The 19,933-nt window shown below is 40.5% G+C and overlaps 1 protein-coding gene across 5 annotated transcripts in view; it reads left to right on the top strand.

The window, feature by feature from the left end:
• NTRK2 (neurotrophic receptor tyrosine kinase 2) overlaps positions 1-19,933 on the top strand; it is a 468,765-nt gene that overhangs the window by 356,826 nt on the left and 92,006 nt on the right. For all 5 annotated transcript variants that reach the window (XM_073546013.1, XM_073546015.1, XM_073546014.1 and 2 more), the window contains one exon: positions 7,313-7,501. In XM_073546013.1, the coding sequence (XP_073402114.1) occupies positions 7,313-7,501 (189 nt within the window). The remainder of the gene's footprint in view (positions 1-7,312; positions 7,502-19,933) is intronic.

The following is a 19,933-nucleotide window of genomic DNA, read 5'->3' as shown; positions in this document are numbered from 1 at the left end:
CCTGATAGTGACTTTTAGGCCGGGATCACGCATGCGAGAAACTCGGACGAGAATCGCATCATAATACCTGGCACTGCTGCCGACACTCAGGAGAAGAGCGTGGGGTTGCATAGAAATACATGCAGCCAAATGCTCCGTTCCCGAGTGCCGGCGGCAGTGCCGGGTATTATAATGCGATCCTCGTCCGAGTTTCTCGCATGCGTGATCCTGGCCTTACAATGTAAATCTATAGAGCGTCAGAGAAAGGCTACATAGGTTTACATTGTAAAAGAGACACAAAGAGTAAGCCGACTAATCTCAATTGCTGTGACATCACTGAGAAGAGGAGAAGACCAGCGCTGGACAGTGGAGAAGTGGCAGTAGGAGAGTATATATACACACATTAGCGTACTCTACACACAACATTACAGAAATACAGTTATGGACGAAAGTGCTGGCACCTTTGAAACTGTCCCATAAAATGAACTACTTGTCCGAGAAAATTATTGCAATTACACATATTTTCTTATTAACATGTTTATTAACTTTGTGTGTATTGGAACAACACAAAAAAAATTGAAGAAAAGGGGTGATATGGTGGCTTAGTGGTTAACACTGCAGCGTTGCAGCGCTGGGGTCCAGGGTTCAAATCTCACCAAGTGCGACATCTGCAAGGAGTTTGTATGTTCTCTCCGTGTTTGCGTGGGTTTCCTCTTTGAGTTTAGATTGTGAACCCCATCCGGGACAATGCCGATAATGTCTGTAAAGCGCTGTGGAATTAATGGCGCAATATAAATGAGTAGAAAAAATTAAAAAGAAATAAAGAAATGCAAATTGGACATAATTTCACATAAAACCCCAAAAATGGACCGGGCAAAATTGTTGGCACCTTCAACTTAAGGGGAATCTGTTGCCCCCTGGGATGTATATGATCTATCAATATGGGTATACAGATAATAGAAATGTTAGACTAGTCCTTCCTGTATTCCTCATATTAATAGTCTTGTTGCTGAGAAATGTTATATTCTGTCTTTATGTTAATGATATCTTCCAGGCTCTGGGGTGTGCAGTGCCTGGAAGAAATCCCTGCCCCTGTTTTCATAGTAATACTTACCTCTCTGCCATATAGCTCATCACCCAAAAAGTTATAGCTCTCAGAATAAAGTGATGCAAAAATAATTATTTTTTCAATAAAATAGTTTTTATTGTATAAAAGTGCCAAAACATAAAAAAGCTGTTTTATCAGTTTTACCACATGCAGAACGGTGTAAACGCCCCCCCAAAAGAAATTCATGAATTGCTGGTTTTTGTTCATTCTGCTTCTCAAAAATCAGAATAAAAAGCAATCAAAAAATGTCAGTTGCCTGAAAATAGTACCAATAAAAATGTCAACTCATCCCGCAAAAAACAAGACCTCACATGACTCTGTGAGCCAAAATATGGAAAAATTATAACTCTCAAAATGTGGTGATGCAAAAACTATTTTTTGCAATAAAAAGCGTCTTTTAGTGTGTGACAGCTGCCAAACATAAAAACCCGCTATAAAAACCCACTATAAATAGTAAATCAAGCCCCCCTTTGTCACCCCCTTAGTTAGGGAAAAATAGTAAAATAAAAAAATGTATTTATTTCCATTCTCCTATTAGGGTTAGGGTTGGGGCTAAAGTTAGGGTTAGGGTTGGGGCTAAAGTTAGGGGTAGGGTTGAGGCTAAAGTTAGGGTTGGGGCTAAAGTTAGGGTTGGGGCTAAAGTTAGGGTTAGAGTTGGGATTAGGGTTGGTAATAGGGATAGAGGTGTGTTAGGGTTAGGTTTGTGGTTAGGGTTATGGTTAGGGTTGGGATTAGGGATAGCGAAGTGCTGGGGTTAGGGTTAGAGTTACAATTGGGGGGTTTCCACTGTTTAGGCATGTCAGGAGCTCTCCAAACGCGACATGCGTCTGATCTCAATTTCAGCCAATTCGGCATTTAAAAAGTCAAATGGTGCTCCTTCCCTTCCGAGCTCTGCCATGTGCCCAAACAGTGGTTTACCCCCAAATATGGGGTATCAGCATACTCAGGACAAATTGCACAACAACTTTTGGGGTCCAATTTCTCCTGTTACCCTTGGGAAAATAAAAAATTGTGAGTGAAAAGGTCATTTTTGTGAAAAAAATAAGATTTTTAACTTTTATGGCTCTACATTATAAACTTCTGTGAAGCACTTGGGGGTTCAAATTGCTCACCACACATCTAGATAAGTTCCTTAGGGGTTTACTTTCCAAAATGGTGTCATTTATGGGGGTTTACACTGTTTAGGCACATCACGGGCTCTCCAAACGCGACATGGCGTCCAATCTCAATTCCAGCCAATTTTGCATTGAAAGTGAAACAGCGCTCCTTTCCTTCTGAGCTCTGCCATATGCCTAAACAGTAGTTTACCTGCATATGTGGGGTATCATCATACTCAGGACAAATTGTACAACAACTTTTGGGGATTTTGGGGTCCAATTTCTCCTGTTGGTAAAATAAAAAAAAAATTGGATCTGAAGTAAATTTTTTGTGAAAAAAGTTAAATGTTCATTTTTTTAAACATTTCAAATATTCCTGTGAAGCACCTGAAGGGTTAATAAGCTTCTTGAATGTGGTGTTGAGCACCTTGAGGGTTGCAGTTTTTAGAATGTTGTCACTTTTGGGTATTTTCTATCATATGGACCCCTCAGAGTGATTTCAAATGTGATGTGGTCCCTAAAAAAAAAGGTGTTGTAAAAATGAGAAATCGCTGGTCAACTTTTAACTCTTATAACTTCCTAAAAATTTTGGTTCCAAAATTGTGCTGATGTAAAGCAGACATGTGGGAAATGTGTTTTATTAACTATTTTGTGTGACATATTTCTCTGTTTTAAAGAGCATGAAAATTCAAATTTGGAAAATTTCAAAATTTTTGCCAAATATCTGTTTTTTTTTTCACAAATAAGGTCAAGTCAAAGCAAAGAAATTTTACCAGTGTCGTGAAGTATAATATGTCACGAGAAAATAATGTCAGAATCACTGGGATGCATGGAAGCGTTCCAGAGTTATTATCTCATAAATGGACAATAGTCAGAATTGTAAAAATTGGCCTGATCATGAACATGCAAACCAACCATGGGGGTAAAGGAGTTAATAGTTCACATATGTCCCGGAGGGTGCACACCCTTTAGAATAAATAGCTATAAGCAATAGCTTCCTATAGCCATCAACAAGCTTCTTACACCTCTCAACTGGAATTTTGGACCACTTTTCATTTTTAAACTGCTCCAGGTCTATTATGTTTGAAGGGTGCTTTCTCTCAGCAGCAATTTTAAGATCTTCCCCAGGTGTTCAATGGGATTTAGATCATGACTGGTCACTTCAGAATTCTCCAATGCTTTGTTTTCATCCATTGTCCTGCTGGAAGACTCGTGCCCTAGGATGCAAACCCAGCTTTCTTACAATAGACACTACATTGCGACCTAAAATCCTTTGGTAATCTTCATATTTCATGATGTCTTGCAAACAGTCAAGGCACCCAATGCTAGTTACATAAAAACAACCCCAGAACATCTTTTAATCTCCACTATAATTGTCTGTAGGTACTGTGTTCTTTTCTTTGTAAGCCATGTTCCATTTTCGGTAAACAGAATGATATGCTTTACCAAAAAGCTCTATATGTCCTCAAGACACTTTCCCAGAAGGATTTTGGCTTACTTTCATTTTGGCAAACTGCAGTCAAGCTTTTTTATGTCTCTGCTTCAGCATTAATTTAAATGTTGGCGGATAGTACGCGCAGACACTGATGCACCCTTAGCCTGCAGGACAGCTTGAAATTCTTTGGAACTTTATTTAAGTTGCATATCTACAATCCGGACTTTCCTGCCTTGCAACTTTCCATCAAGTTTTTTCTGCCATCCACTTCTGGGGAGATTAGCTACAGTGCCATGGGTATTAAACATTTCAGTGTGTTGCGCACCATTGACAAAACAACAAGAACTCTGGAGATGGACTTGTAACCTTGGGATTTTTAGCATTTTTCATAAATTTTGGTTCTCAAGTACTCAAACAGTTTTCTTCTCCTCTTTCTGTTCTCCATGCTTAGTGTGGCACACACAAACACACAATGCAAAGACTGAGTCAAATTCTCCCCTTTTTATATGGTTTCAGGTGTGATTTTCATATTGCCGACACCTGTTACTTGCCACAGGTGAGTTTGAAGAGCATCTCATGCTTGAAACAAAGTTGTTTGCCCACAATTTTGGAAACGTGGCACCAATTTAGTCTGGCCCATTTTGGGGATTTTGTGTGAAATTATCTCGAATTTGCCTTTTTTCTCAGTTTTTTTTTGTGTTGTTCCAGTACACAAAGGAAATAGATATGTGTATAACAAAATATATTTCAAGGGTGCCAACACTTTTGACCATGACTGTATATACATACTTTTATTGAATATATAAAATGTAACCTGAATGCTTCTTTACGGCAAACCTGACACAATGAAAATATAGTCCAATCTGCATGCACCATGTTGTAGAGCAGGGGGAGTTGAACAGATTGATATACTGTATAGTTTTCAGTAAAGATTAATTATATCTTGTGTTTCAATCACAAAAAGCTCTGCTCTGTCTGGGACTCTCAGTCCAGAGGGCGGTCCTATCAGTGACTCACAGTTGTCTTCCTATAAGTGTACATACACAGATGTCTTTCAGTCACTGATAGCACTATTCTTATAAAACTCTATTATTAGTGTACTCCGCTCGCCCTGCTCTATAACATACTGCTTGCAGATTGGACTGAATTTTCATGGTGACAGGTTCCCTTTAAGACATAGTCAAATATCACAATCCTCTTCTAATGGAACTAAACTAAAAAGCAGCCATGGAGCAAATACTATGGCAGATAAGTTACATTGTACATTGTAGATAATGGCTACTGATTTATATTTTTCTACCCAACCTGAATTATATCTAATGCATTATCCTGAAATATACAGTATATTAGCAGACATAAATATGGGAGCATAATAAGGCTGTGTGCACACACTGCGGATTAGGTGCGGATTCATCCGCGCGGATTTTGTAAAATCCGCAGGTGAAACCGCAGGTCAAAATACATGAGGTTTTACCTGCGGATTGCTCTGCGGTTTTACCTGTGGATTGCTCTGCAGTTTTGCCCTGCGGTTTTTCATCTCCTCAATGGAGGAGATGGCAAACCGCAGCAGAATCCGCAGAAAGAATTGACATGTCAATTCTTTCTGCGGATTGAAAACCGCAGATAATCCGCACGGAAAATTCCGCACCGTCTGCACTGCGGTTTTTGATTCCCATAGGGAATAATGGTACTGTACACCGCAGCAGAAACTGCTGCGGGTCCGCAGCGGCCAAAACCGCTGTGGAACCGCAGCAAAATCCGCAGCGTGTGCACACAGCCTAAATGTTTGCACCATTAAAACAGTGAATTTAAGGTCACCACTGGTGATGAGCGAGTATAATCGTTGCTCGGGTTTTCCTGAGCATGCTCGGGTGTCCTCCGAGTATTTTGGCGTGCTCCGAGATTTAGTTTGCCTCGTCTCAGCTGCATGATTTGTGGCTGCTGGACAGGCTGAATACATGTGGAGATTCCCTAACAAACAGGCATTCCTCACATGTATTCAGGCTGGCTAGTAGCCGCAAATCATGCAGCTGAGATGAGGCAAACTAAATCTCCGAGCACGCCAAAATACTCGGAGGACACCAGAGCAGGCTCAGGAAAACCCGAGCTACGAGTATACTCGCTCATCACTAGCCACCACTTTCCTTTAACATAAATGTAGCAAAATTCCTTTTTTTTCAGAAAAATCATGACAGCTCTATTTACTTACTGCCGTAAACCCATGGAAACAGTAAATCATGCAATGATAAATGTCATTTCCGAAGATACACGAGTATATAAAATGAAGGGATGGCACACACGCTGCTAGTAACAGGAATTTGTAGCTTGACAAGCCATAGTCAATAATGTCTTTCAAAATCTGGCTTCTTAGATCATTGTGACAAGTAATTAGGTGACCTCGTTTAATCTGGATAAGCAGAGTTTAGGCACTTTACAGTGTCTACATGATTCATGAGGGGGCACACGGTGACTCCCTTGCCAGCAGAAATCTGCCTTCTTAAAGTTACACTTCCGAAGATCGCTGTCTCATTAGTGATCCCTGGGTATTCTGCTTTCCAGCACGTGTCAGCGATGTGGCTTACACCGCAATGGGTTTTAGCCAATGCAGCATTATGGGAATGGAATTTAGGCAAGTTCATGTAAAATAGCTAATTTGTCACACAAGCAAGCATGTGTCGTGATTGGGCCATTTATCAGAAGGCTTCTGAAAGCTGATGGAGCAGTTGCTTGTGAAGAATACATGACAGGCCAAGATGAAATTTGTGTGTTGATACCGCAACCATGACAATTTAATGTATCCAAATTTTACAGTATCGTCTCCATCAATCATCTACATCATTATTCTGATATGTAGAGAGGAGTCAAATGCTTTGGGACTCTCATTTGAGGGTGAAATATAATAAAATCCAGCAGCTCTGCCCTGGTTCTCCTCCCCCTCTTTGATCTCACTTGCCTATTGCACCTTCTTAGTTTTCTTACTATTTAAAAAATTGGGGCATAAGTAAACTGAGATTACATTTAAAGGGAAAAACCATGATCAGAAAATATCAGGCGTCTGCATAAATTGTATTTTTTTTTAAAGTTAATGTTTGTTTTTCCTATCACAAACTTTATTAAAAATTCCAACATAGTAACCTTACAATTTGTACACTGGCCATTGGGTTTTATTTTTAGACTCACACTTCCTGTAATTTCAGGAACAGTTTAACAGCAGGCTCCATATCATCAGAGGCAAAATTACAATGAGCGATAACACCTCTATACACAGTTGATGTGACATGAGCTACCATTTACAGTAACCGATGTAACACTTGACCTTGCTCCATCTTCCTTTGCACAGGTTCATTGGATTCTTCAATAGAAAAGATAGGGTTAGTGTCTATTCATCGTGGCTATGTACATGTGTTGTTTCCTGAAACAACAGGAAATTAGAGTCCACAAAATCCTCAGTGGCCAGTGTGAGAATTTCAAGAATTCTATTTTTTGTTTTTAATAAAGATTTTAATATGTAAAAAAAATTCAGGTTTGTTTTAAGAGTGCATTGAAGATAAAAACCTAAATTAGACACATCTCTAATGGCAGCTTGCCTTTAATGTAATATAAAAGCAGTCCAGAAAATGGTATCTGAGAGTACTGTTCTACATACATCTTTGCTATGTGACAAAAAATAACAAAACTTACTTTTAATTCCAGGTCCTTCCTCTGTGATTAGCAATGACGATGACTCAGCCAGCCCTCTTCATCATATTTCCAATGGCAGCAATACACCATCTTCCTCAGAAGGTGGCCCTGATGCAGTTATCATTGGTATGACAAAGATTCCTGTCATTGAAAATCCACAATATTTTGGAATTACAAACAGTCATCTAAAGCCTGATACATGTAAGTTAAATGCTTTGATTTCTATTTCAATGAACTGTCTGACAGCGATAACATGTCTAGGACTAAAGATCGATATGGTGTGTGGCATGACACAAAAATTTTAAAGTGAATCATGCATTGCCTCATCTTAATGTTGAAAACCATTTTTTTATTTAAATTTGTTCAAAGTTTTTTGCTGATTTATTTTGAGATGTTTCCTTAATGCTACTCAGGCTTGGACTGGCCCACAGAAGAACAGGAGAATCCTCCGGTGGGCTCCTCTGAAAGAGTCAGCAAGCATACTCTTATATGAGCAGCATTTGGCAGTATACAGTCATATGTAAAAGTTTGGGCACCCCTATTAATGTTAACCTTTTTTCTTTATAACAATTTTGGTTTTTGCAACAGCTATTTCAGTTTCATATATCTAATAACTGATGGACTCAGTTATATTTCTGGATTCAAATGAGGTTTATTGTACTAACAGAAAATGTGCAATCTGCATTTAAACAAAATTTGACCAGTGCATCTTGCTGCAGATGGTGTCACTGTGCATCGGTCAACAATACAGCGCATGCATAACGCCTTTTTGTATGACCAAACAACTCAATCTTTGTTTCATCAGTCCACAGGACCTTCTTCCAAAATGTAACTGGCTTGTCCAAATGTGCTTTTGCATACCTCAGGCGACTGTTTGTGGCGTGCTTGCAGAAACGGCTTCTTTTGCATCACTCTCCCATACAGCTTCTCCTTGTGCAAAGTGCGCTGTATTGTTGACCGATGCACAGTGACACCATCTGCAGCAAGATGATGCTGCAGGTCTTTGGAGGTGGTCTGTGGATTGTCCTTGACTGTTCCCACCATTCTTCTTCTCTGTCTTTCTGATATTTTTCTTGGCCTGCCACTTCTGGGCTTAACAAGAACTGTACCTGTGTTCTTCCATTTCCTTACTATGTTCCACACAGTGGAAACTGACAGGTTAAATCTCTGAGACAACTTTTTGTATCCTTCCCCTGAAAAGCTATGTTGTTTTCAGATCATTTGAGAGTTGTTTTGAGGAGCCCATGATGCCACTCTTCATAGGAGAATCAAATAGGAGAACTACTTGCAAGTGGCCACTTGAAATACCTTTTCTCATGATTTGATACACCTGGCTATGAAGTTCAAAGCTCAATGAGGTTACAAAACCAATTTAGTGCTTCAGGAAGTCAGTAAAAAGTAGTTAGGAGTGTTCAAATCAAGAAAATGATAAGGGTGCCCATACTTTTGCACCGGTCAAATTTTGTTTAAATGCAGATTGCACATTTTCTGTTAGTACAATAAACCTCATTTGAATCCAGAAATATAACTGAGTCCATCAGTTATTAGATATATGAAACTGAAATAGCTGTTGCAAAAACCAAAATTGTTATAAAGAAAAAAGGTTAACATTAATAGGGGTGCCCAAACTTTTACATATGACTGTATACAAGAATCACTACGTACAGACATAGGCAGCATCTTATTCATTTAACAATCTACCCGATTCATTGTTATATAAATTTGTGATTGAGGATAATGTCACATTTTGCATGTAGCTGAAAAGTAACCCTGGAGTTGATTACTGGTGGGCCCTTGGCTGACCAGTCTAACAGTGATGCTATATTTTTTAGAGAATTCTGCTTCAATTTCAACTTACAAGCCAGTAAAAATATTCAATTCTCATACTGGCACTAAAAAAAATAAAAATAAGTTAAAATACCATTTTTAAAAAAGTAAAAAAATCACAGAACACTGTTTTGCCTTAAAAACATCATTTCTATGTAAAAATGAAAATAAACAGAAAAAAATACAAATAATTGTTATCGCTGCACCTGACACAACCCGCACTGTAACACTGTTGTGTTATTTCTCACGTACAGCGAATGTGTGGGAAAAAAAAGAAGCCCTTACATTGCTCCATGATCAAGTAAAAAAGCTACTGCAAAAAATTGTGATGGAAGCACAAATTATGTTTTGTACAATATAGTTTTTTCTTGTGTGCAAAAGTACTGTAGTAAAGCATAGAAAAATAAATCTGGTATCGTTATAATCCTACTGATCAAAAGAAGAAAGATGTCTTATCACTTTAACAAAAAAACAAAACTGTGCCGTAAATTTACTGTGAGCATAAAGTACAATGTGTCATTAAAAAGCACTCTCAAAATTACTGGGATATGTTGAAGTATTCCATTATGATTACAATATAAAGCAACATATGTCAGATTTAAAAATGGGGCTTGATCTTTAACATCTTTCCGACATGTGGTATAATATTACGCCCATGTTGGACTTCTTATTTTGATCGCCTCTGCTACACATAGGCGACGATCAAATAACCTGTGTGTAGCAGAAATGCTCACTTGCTATGAGTGTCGACCATGGGGCGGCGCTCATAGCAATTTGCAATGACAACCATAGAGGTCTGCTGCAGACCTCTGGTTGTTATGCCGACTTATCGGTGACCCGATTTCTATAAATCCCATCAACTGTGTTTGTATCTTAAAGTGTAGCAATTTGGACACAGCACAGGTGAGCTGTGTCCAAACTGCTGCTATTCCAGATCGTGGGCACATACTCCAACTGGCAGAACTCTACGCGCACCTCGATATTTCACGGCAGTGACTCGCGTTGGGCTTCTCTAGTTCATATCGGCAAGCTCCTACGCTGACATTTATTTTTGTCATTTATTAAAAATGAAAAAAAATGGCTTGGGATCTTTCATAATTTTCAGAACCAGCAGAGGAAAGGTCGATGGCTGAGGGCTGATACTAATATTATGGGAAGAAGCCAATAGCCAAAGATTCCCAGGCTATTAATATCAGCTCACAGCTTCATCTCTACTGGCTGGTTTACAGAGGGACCCCAGAAAAAATTACGTAGGGTCCCCATATAAGTTCTAACCAGCAAAGGCTAGGAAGACAGCTGTGGGATGATGTTAATAGCCTAGGAATTGGCCATAGTTATTCGCCCTCTCCCAGACTAAAAACATCAACTCTCAACCACCACAGAACAACGCAGTGGTAGTGCTGTGACATCACTGGGGCTCATCAGCTGAAGAACTCCAGTGAACTTTCTCATCACAGCTCAGTACTACACACTGCAGAAGTGATCTGAATCATCACGGTGGATAGGTGAGGGATAGGGTGGTTTATTACAGGTGCATCTCCCAAAATTAGAATATCATCAAAAAGTTAATTTATTTCAGTTCTTCAATACAAAAAGTGAAACTTATATATTATATAAAGTCATTACAAACAGAGTGATTCTATTTTAAGTGTTTATTTCTGTTAATGTGGATGATTATGGCTTACAGCCAATGAAAACTCAAATGTCATTATCTCAGTAAAATAGAATACTTTATAACACCAGCTTGAAAAAAATATTTTAAAATCTGAAATGTTGGCCTACTGAAATGTATATTCAGTAAATGCACTCAATACTTAGTCTGGGCTCCTTTGACATCAATTACTGCATCAATGTGGCGTGGCATGGAGGTGATCAGCCTGTGGCACTGCTGAGATGTTATGGAAGCCCAGGTTGCTTTGATAGCAGCCTTCAGCTCGTCTGCACTGTTGGGTCTGGTGTCTCTCATCTTCCTCTTGACAATACCCCATAGATTCTCTATGGAGTTAAGGTCAGGTGAGTTTGCTGGCCAATCAAGCACAGTGAAACTGTTGTTTTTAAAACAGGGATTGGTACTTTTGGCAGTGTGGACAGGTGCCAAGTCCTGCTGGAGAATGAAATTTCCAACTCCATAAAGCTTGTCCACAAAGGGAAGCATGAAGGGCTATAAAATTTCCTGGTAGATGGCCTTGCTGACTTTGGACTTGATAAAACACAGTGGGTCTACACCAGCAGATGACATGGCTCCCCAAACCATCACCATTATCTGAAGGTTCCTCTCAGCTTCCAGCTCACAGACAGCAAGGGTTGCAATATTGTTGTAATATATCAGAGCTGAAAGAGAAGCAAAAAATTTATTTGTAAGAAAACAAAGTTAATTTGTCCGGTTCTGTGTTACTTACTTGTCTCAATGGTAACTCCTCCTTCATGTAAAATAATCTCTGGGGGCAGAGTTATCTTCTAGGTACCAACTGCCCCAGAGTCTGGAAGAGGTCACTTGTATACAGTTATAAAAGGACTTTTTTCAGCATTGTATAGCCTATATACCCATATTAATAATTTAGAAAAGATCAAATTTGATGACCAATTCCCTTTAAGTAACATTGTAATCCACCGAGTGTATATTCGTTGATAGAAGTCATACTATCCGATTATTCTGTAACTAATGACAAGGTTAAAAATGATTAGATACAAAAACTTTTCACTTAAGTTCCCAAAATGAGATTTTTCTGAGTTTTTGACACTGCACACTTTCAATACACAAAAAAAGCAGTGTCTTAGAGTTCCAGCAAAGTGGATGACATTTATAGAAATCTCATGCCCACTTTACGTTTTTTAAACCTGTAACAACTGAAAAAAAACGATCAAAAGTCCAAATATTATGAAATTAGAAAATGTTTAATGAATAATACAAATATAAGGAGGGGAAGGGGAGAGTCAGCCGCAACGCATATGTTGGAAAACAGACGCTGAATGGATAAAATTGCACAAAAATATCATGCTAAGTACAGACCATAATAAATACATATATAATTAACATTCACATAATAATGATGGAGCTAAAGCATGATCATGTAACTTAAGTGCATAACAGATGCCCACAAAACGGGCTGTATATAATCATAATGCCCATCATGGGGATCCATACATGTGCACACAGACCCTCCGCTACCCAATTAATAACATATGATGTAACCATTTACCTGAAGTGGTGGTGGGAGAAGGGGCCAGATCCTACAGCGTCACCCCGACGCGCGTTTCGGCTTGGAAGCCTTTCTCAAGGGGCATGGCGTCACGCCCCTTGAGAAAGGCTTCCAAGCCGAAATGCGCATCGGGGTGACGCTGTAGGATCTGGCCCCTTCTCCCACCACCACTTCAGGTAAATGGTTACATCATATGTTATTGAATTGAATAACATGAATAAAATGTGCTGCACAAATGCACCAAAACTTCATGTGATTCATATGTGACTGTATCAATAAAGTTTTGTCAAAACCAAATATCAGGAAGTATCAAAAATAAAGAAGCTTTATTTAAAACAAACAAGCAAGGGACAAAAACACAACATCAATAGCACGATAAAAATTCATGTAAAAAACACAACAAAAAATGCAATAAAAAAATGCAATCAACCTAATTTACCTAATAGGTGCAAAAATGTTGCAAAAAAATCAGCCATATCAAAAAATAAGAAAATACACATTATTGGAGTGTAACCATAGCACCAAAAATAAACAGAACTACGCCGATTTTTTAGATAACTACAGGGAATTGTTTGCATTTTAACAACCTCTGAGACAGTTGGAAGATAAATGTATTTCCTAAATCTACGATGACAAGGTATTATAATGAACTTTGGCATCACTTGAAAACATCATTACTAAGCGTATTCTCAGGGGCTGGCTGGCACTTTTCAGCCTGGGGGGCAATCACAAGGCAGTGGCCCTCGAATTGTGGTGGCCCACCTCTGCCCAACTTATCTCTGGCCGCTGCATTAAAGCAACAGAGATGACAAGCTTTAAAGACAGGCTGGTACATAGATATGGGAACAGAACAAAGCTTGCTGCATAGATATTGGAGCAGAACCAAGCTTACTGCCTACATAGATACTGTAACAGAAGCAAGATAACTACATAGACACAAGAACGGAACCAAGATTATTACGTAGATAAAGGAACTGAAATGAGTTTACTACAGAGATGTGGGAGCAGAACTGAGCTAACTACAAAGATATGGGAGCAGAACAGAGCTTACTACAGAGATATGGGAGCAGAACTGAGCTTACTACAGAGATGTGGGAACAGAACCGAGCTTACTACAGTGATATGGGAGCAGAACCGAGCTTACTACAGAGATATGGGAACAGAACCGAGCTTACTATAGTGATATGGGAGCAGAACAGAGCTTAATACATTAATACAGAGATATGGGAGCAGAACCGAGCTTACTACAGAGATATGGGAGCCGAACAGAGCTTACTACAGAGATATGGGTGCAGAACCGAGCTTTCTACAGAGATATGGGAACAGAACCGTGCTAACTACAGAGATATGGGAGCAGAACAGAGCTTACTACAGAGATATGGGAGTAGAACCGAGCTTACTATAGAGCTATGGGAGCAGAACAGAGCTTACTACAGAGATATGGGAGCAGAACCGAGCTTACTATAGAGCTATGGGAGAAGAATGGAGCTTACTACAGAGATATGGGAGCAAAACAGAGCTTACTCCAGAAATATGGGAGCAGAACGGAGAATACTACAGTGATATGGGAGCAAAAATGAGCTTACTACAGAGATATGGGAGCAAAAATGAGCTTACTACAGAGATATGGGAGCAAAACCGAGCTTACTACAAAGATATGGGAGCAAAATTGAGCTTACTAAAGTGATATGGGAGCACAACAGAGCTTACTACAGAGATATGGGAGCAGAAAGAACTGAGCTTACTACAGAGATATGGGAGCAGAACTGAGTTTACATAGAGCTATGGGAGCAGAACGGAGCTTACTACAGAGATATGGGAGCAAAAATGAGCTTACTACAGAGATATGGGAGCAGAACAGAGCTTAATACAGAGATATGGGAGAAGAACCAAGGTTAGTACAGAAATATATGAACTGAAAGGACCTTACTACAGAGATATAAGGGCAGAACAGAGCTTACTACAGAGATAAGGGAGCTGAACCAAGCTTACTAAGTCTACTACATAAAAACGGGAACAATACCAAGCTTATGGCATATATATGGTACCAGAATCTAGATTACTACATCAATACAGTACCAGAATCAAGCTTACTGCTTAGATATGGTACCATAACTGAGCTTACCTTCAAACATATATACAACTCCAGAAACACGGACATGTAAACACACAGTACGCAGGGGCGTTGCTACTGTCCTAAAACATCAGGGGTCCAAGCCCCAAAGTGCATGTTTCCCCATATGACCCCCCTATAGCCATATAAAATAGCATCTGTACATATGTAATTACAGTATACCACTGATGCTAGCCAACAACACACAATGCAAAGACTAATATTATTAAAATGACTACTATAAAAGACCAAAACAATACGGCTGCATAATGTCCACTACGATCACCACTACACAGCGAATACATAATATGACCATTACCTCTACATAACAAGACACTCTATACAAAGACCAATGACACCACCATACACCTTCTACTACATAATGACTGAAACACAATAAGCTGTTACTAAATAAAAAAAATAAAAACACTACGAAAAAGAGCAATATTCCTACCTTACATTAACCATATATTGGTAGATACCAGTCCCACAGAACACACACGTGATTACAGTACAGTTTAATTTACACATATTTTGGGTCGTTCACTTTTCCAGTCTTTTCCATCTGGCCCAGACCTCCATTACCACTTCTCCAGCCACAGCTTGTCTGCACATCAAAAACACATTTTCAGCAACGTCGCCATCTATTTTCCAACCTACAAAAACTCCCCACTCTGCGTGTACTTGCAGTGTGGAGCACTGACCCCAATATTTAAAAAATTGTGCCATTATTAGGATTACTCCCTCCCCAAAAAATGAAAGTGTCCCATAGAAAGTATTAATGCCCCTACTGTGCAAAGGCCTGTATTCTATATAATATCCCAAGTGCCCCCTTCCAGCAACAAATGTCCACTTAAAGTTAATAATGCTCCCCCAACAAAAATGAATAAATAATGGAACCTGAGTGCCCCTATCAAAACTAATAATGTCCCCTTTTATAACAAATAATGTCCTCTGAGTACCCACACAGCTCTGTATATACAGAATGATGGTCCTTCAGCCCTCAATACACAATATGATGGTCCCCAAAGCACTTTATAATACATTGAGGACCCCAGAGCTCCCTATATATAGTAAAATGGCTACATAGCCCCTATATACAATATGATGTCCCCACTGACCCCTATATATAGTATGAAGGTCCTCACTGTCCTATATGTATTATACAGTGGGGAAAAAAATTATTTAGTCAGCTCCCAATTGTGCAAGTTCTCCCACTTATAAAGATGAGAGATGCCTGTAATTGACATCATAGATAGACAACAACTATGAGAGTCAAAAAGAGAAAACAAATCCAGAAAATCACCTTGTCTCATCTGGTAAGATTTATTTTGCAAATTATGGTGGAAAATAAGTATTTGGTCACCTAAAAACATGCAAGATTTCTGGCTCTCATAGACCTGTAACTTATTTAAGAGGCTCCTGTTTGACCTTGTTATCAGTATAAAAGACACCTGTCCACAACCTCAAACAGTCACACTCCAAACTCCACTATGGTGAAGACCAAAGAGCTGTCGAAGGACACCAGAAACAAAATTGTAGCCCTGCACCAGGCTGGGAAGACTGAATCTGCAATAGGCAAGCAGCTTGGTGTGATGAAATCAACTGTGGGAGCAATAATAAGAAAATGGACAACATACAAGACCACTGATAATCTCCCTCGATCTGGGGCATCACGCAAGATCTCACCCCATGGGGTCAAAATGATCACAGGAACGGTGAGCAAAAATCCCAGAACCACATGGGGGACCTAGTGAATGACCTACATAGAGCTGGGACAACCATAACAAAGGCTACTATCAGTAACACACTACGCCACCAGGGAATCAGATCCTGCGGTGCCAGACGTGTCCCTCTGCTTAAGCCAGTACATGTCCGAGCCCATCTGAAGTTTGCTAGAGAGCATTTGAATTATCCAGAAGAGTATTGGGAGAATGTCATATGATCTGATGAAACCAAAGTAGAATTGTTTAGTAGAAACAAAACTCGTCGTGTTTGGAGGAGACAGAATGCTGAGTTGCATCCAAAGAACACCATATCTACTATGAAACATGGGGGTGGCGGCATCATGCTTTGGGGCTGTTTCTCAGCAAAGGGACCAGGACGACTGATCTGTGTACATGAAAGAAAGAATGGGGCCATGTATTGTGAGATTTTGAGTGAAAACCTCATCCCATCAGCAAGGGCATTGAAGATGAAATGTGGATGGGTCTTTCAGCATGATAATCATCCCAAGCACACTGCCAGGGCAACGAAGGAGTGGCTTCGTAAGAAGCATATGAAGGTCCTGGAGTGGCCTAGCCAGTCTCCAGATCTCAACACCATAGAAAACCTTTGGAGGGATTTGAAAGTTCGTGTTGCCCAGTGACAGGCCCAAAACATCGCTGCTCTAGAGGAGATCTGCATGGAAGAGTGCATAACACCAACAGTGTGTGCCAACCTTGTGAAGACTTGCAGAATTCGTTTGGCCTCTGTCAATACCAACAAAGGATATAACAAAATATTGAGATGAACTTTTATTAGTGAACAAATACTTATTTTCCACCATAATTTGCAAAATAAATCTTGCCAAATCAGACAAGATGATTTTTTGGATTTGTCTCCTCATTTTGACTCTCATACTTGTGGTCTACCTATGATGTCAATTACAGGCCTCTCATCCTTTTAAGTGGGAGAACTTGCACAATTGGTGGCTGACTAAATACATTTCCCCCCACTGTATGTATGTATATATATATATATATATAATAATAATAATAATAATTATAATAATTTTTATTTATATAGCGCCAACATATTCCGCAGCACTTTACAATTAAGCGGGGACATGTACAGACAATAAATTCAATACAAGTTAAGACAATTCAAACAATGACATTAGGAGTGAGGTCCCTGCTCGCAAGCTTACAATCTACAAGGAAATGGGGGGACACAGTAGGTGAGAAGTGCTTGTTAATTCAGGTCTGGCAATTATAATAGGGATTTTCATATAAAGCTGCATGATCCGGTCATCAGCCCGTGTGTTTAAGTGCAATAGACAAGTATCAAGTGCAGTTATGTGCATGAAGGGTGTGGAGACAGATGAATAGTAGGGTGCAGATTCAGAATAATATTTGGAAGGAGGGAACAGGGCAAAGTTAGCTTGCTGAGTAGTTGATGTGATAGGCTTCTTTGAAGAGATGGGTTTTCAAAGCGCGCTTGAATAGGTCAGGGCTAGGTATCAGTCTGATCGTCTGGGGAAGTGCATTCCAGAGAGCTGGAGCAGCACGAGAGAAGTCTTGGAGACGGAGGTGCGAGGTTCGGATTACGGGGGATGTTAGTCTTAGGTCATTTGTAGAACGGAGGGCACGTGTAGGGCGATAGACAGAGATGAGAGAGGAGATATAAGGCGGTGCAGAACAGTGGAGAGCTTTATGGGTGAGAGAGATGAGTTTATACTGGACCCTGTAGCGAATAGGTAGCCAGTGTAATGACTGGCATAAGATGGAGGCATCGGTGAAGCGGCTGGACAGAAATATGACCCTGGCTGCCGCATTCAAGATGGATTGGAGAGGAGAAAGTTTGGTAAGAGGGAGACCGATCAGAAGAGAGTTGCAGTAGTCCAGACGAGAATGAATAAGAGCGACAGTAAGAGTCTTAGCAGTTTCAAAGGTGAGAAAAGGTCGGATTCTGGAGATGTTTTTAAGATGCAGGTGACAAGAGCGACTGAGTGATCGGATGTACGGAGTAAAGGAAAGTTCAGTGTCGAATATGACCCCAAGACAGCGGGCATGCTGCTTGGGAGTTATGGTTGAACCCTCCAGGGTTATTTCGATGTTAGGTAGAGTGAGGTTAGTAGAGGGGAGAAACACAAGAAGTTCAGTTTTAGAGAGATTTAGTTTCAGATAGAGGGAGGACATGATGCTAGAGACAGCAGACAGACAATCCTTGGTATTTTGAATTAGGGTAGGGGTGATGTCAGGGGAAGAAGTGTATAATTGGGTGTCATCAGCATAGAGATGATACTGGAACCCAAATCTGCTGATTGTTTGTCCAATAGGGGCAGTGTATAAAGAGAAGAGGAGAGGGCCTAGGACTGAGCCCTGCGGGACCCCGATAGTAAGGGGACGAAAAGAGGAAGAGGAGCCGGAAAAAGATACAGTGAAGGAGCGGTCAGAGAGGTAGGAGGAGAACCAGGAGAGGGCTGTGTCCTTGAGGCCTATAGAGCGGAGCATAGTGAGGAGGAGCTGGTGATCCACAGTGTCAAATGCGGCAGAGAGATCCAGGAGAATCAGCAGGGAGCAATGACCTTTCGATTTAGCTGTTATTAAATCATTAGAGACTTTAGTGAGGGCAGTTTCAGTAGAGTGTAAAGAGCGGAAACCAGATTGTAAGGGGTCGAGAAGAGAGTTATCTGAGAGATAGCGGATTAGACGGGAGTGGACCAGGCGTTCCAGGAGTTTAGAGATGAAGGGAAGGTTAGAGACAGGTCTGTAGTTAGCAGTGCAGTTCTGGTCCAGGGATGGCTTTTTAAGTAAAGGGGTTATGATGGCATGTTTAAATGAGGAGGGAAATATACCTGAAGAAAGAGAGAGGTTAAATATTTTAGTCAGGTGAGTGGTGACCACTGGTGAGAGAGACTGCAGGAGCTGTGAAGGAATAGGGTCACTGTTGCAGGTTGTAGGCCGAGCAGAAGCGAGGAGCTTGGAAACTTCTTCTTCTGAAACAGGCTCAAAGATGTCTAGTGAGCTTGAGGTGCGGCAGAGAAGGGGATCCAGGCACTGAGGAGATAGGGCTGAGATATCCTGATGGATGTGGTTGATTTTTTCTAGGAAATAAGTGGCCAGATCCTCACCGCTGAGGTTGGTGATGGGGGCCTGTACTTTAGGTTTCAGGAGGGAGTTTAAGGTTTCAAAAAGTCGTCTTGGGTTGTTGGATAGTGAGGTGATGAGGGTGGTGAAGTAGGATTGTTTGGCCAGATGAAGGGCAGAGTTATAGGTTTTGAGCATGAACTTATAGTGGATGAAGTCTTCTGCTAAGAGAGATTTTCTCCACTGCCGCTCTGCACACCTCGAGCAGCGCTGAAGAGAGCGTGTTTGCGTTGTGTGCCAGGGCTGCCTTTGTCTGTGTCGGGTCTTTCTGCATATAGAAGGTGCTGCTTCATCTAGGGCATTCTTCAGTGTATTATTGAAGTGTGACAATGCTATGTCTGGACAGGAGAGGGTGGAGATGGGGGCTAAAGATGTGTGGAGATTGTCCCTAAGCTGTTGGGTATTAATGGTACGTGTATTCCGATAAGTGTGGTAAGTGGGGGTGTCCCGGGTGAGGAGACAATTCTTGACAGAGAAGGAAAGAAGGTTGTGGTCCGAGAGCGGGAGAGGTGAATTTGTAAAGTCGTGCAGCGAGCCGAGGCGGGAGAAAACCAGGTCCAGAGTATTCCCGTCCTCATGTGTAGGAGAATAAGTAAACTGTGAGAGGCCGAATGAAGAAGTTAGAGAAAGAAGATGAGAGGCA

Source organism: Dendrobates tinctorius, unplaced genomic scaffold, assembly GCF_039654945.1.
Source record: "Dendrobates tinctorius isolate UK_male_01 unplaced genomic scaffold, ASM3965494v1 ptg000144l, whole genome shotgun sequence".
NCBI lineage: Eukaryota > Metazoa > Chordata > Amphibia > Anura > Dendrobatidae > Dendrobates > Dendrobates tinctorius.
This window is presented reverse-complemented; position numbering and strand designations above follow the sequence as displayed.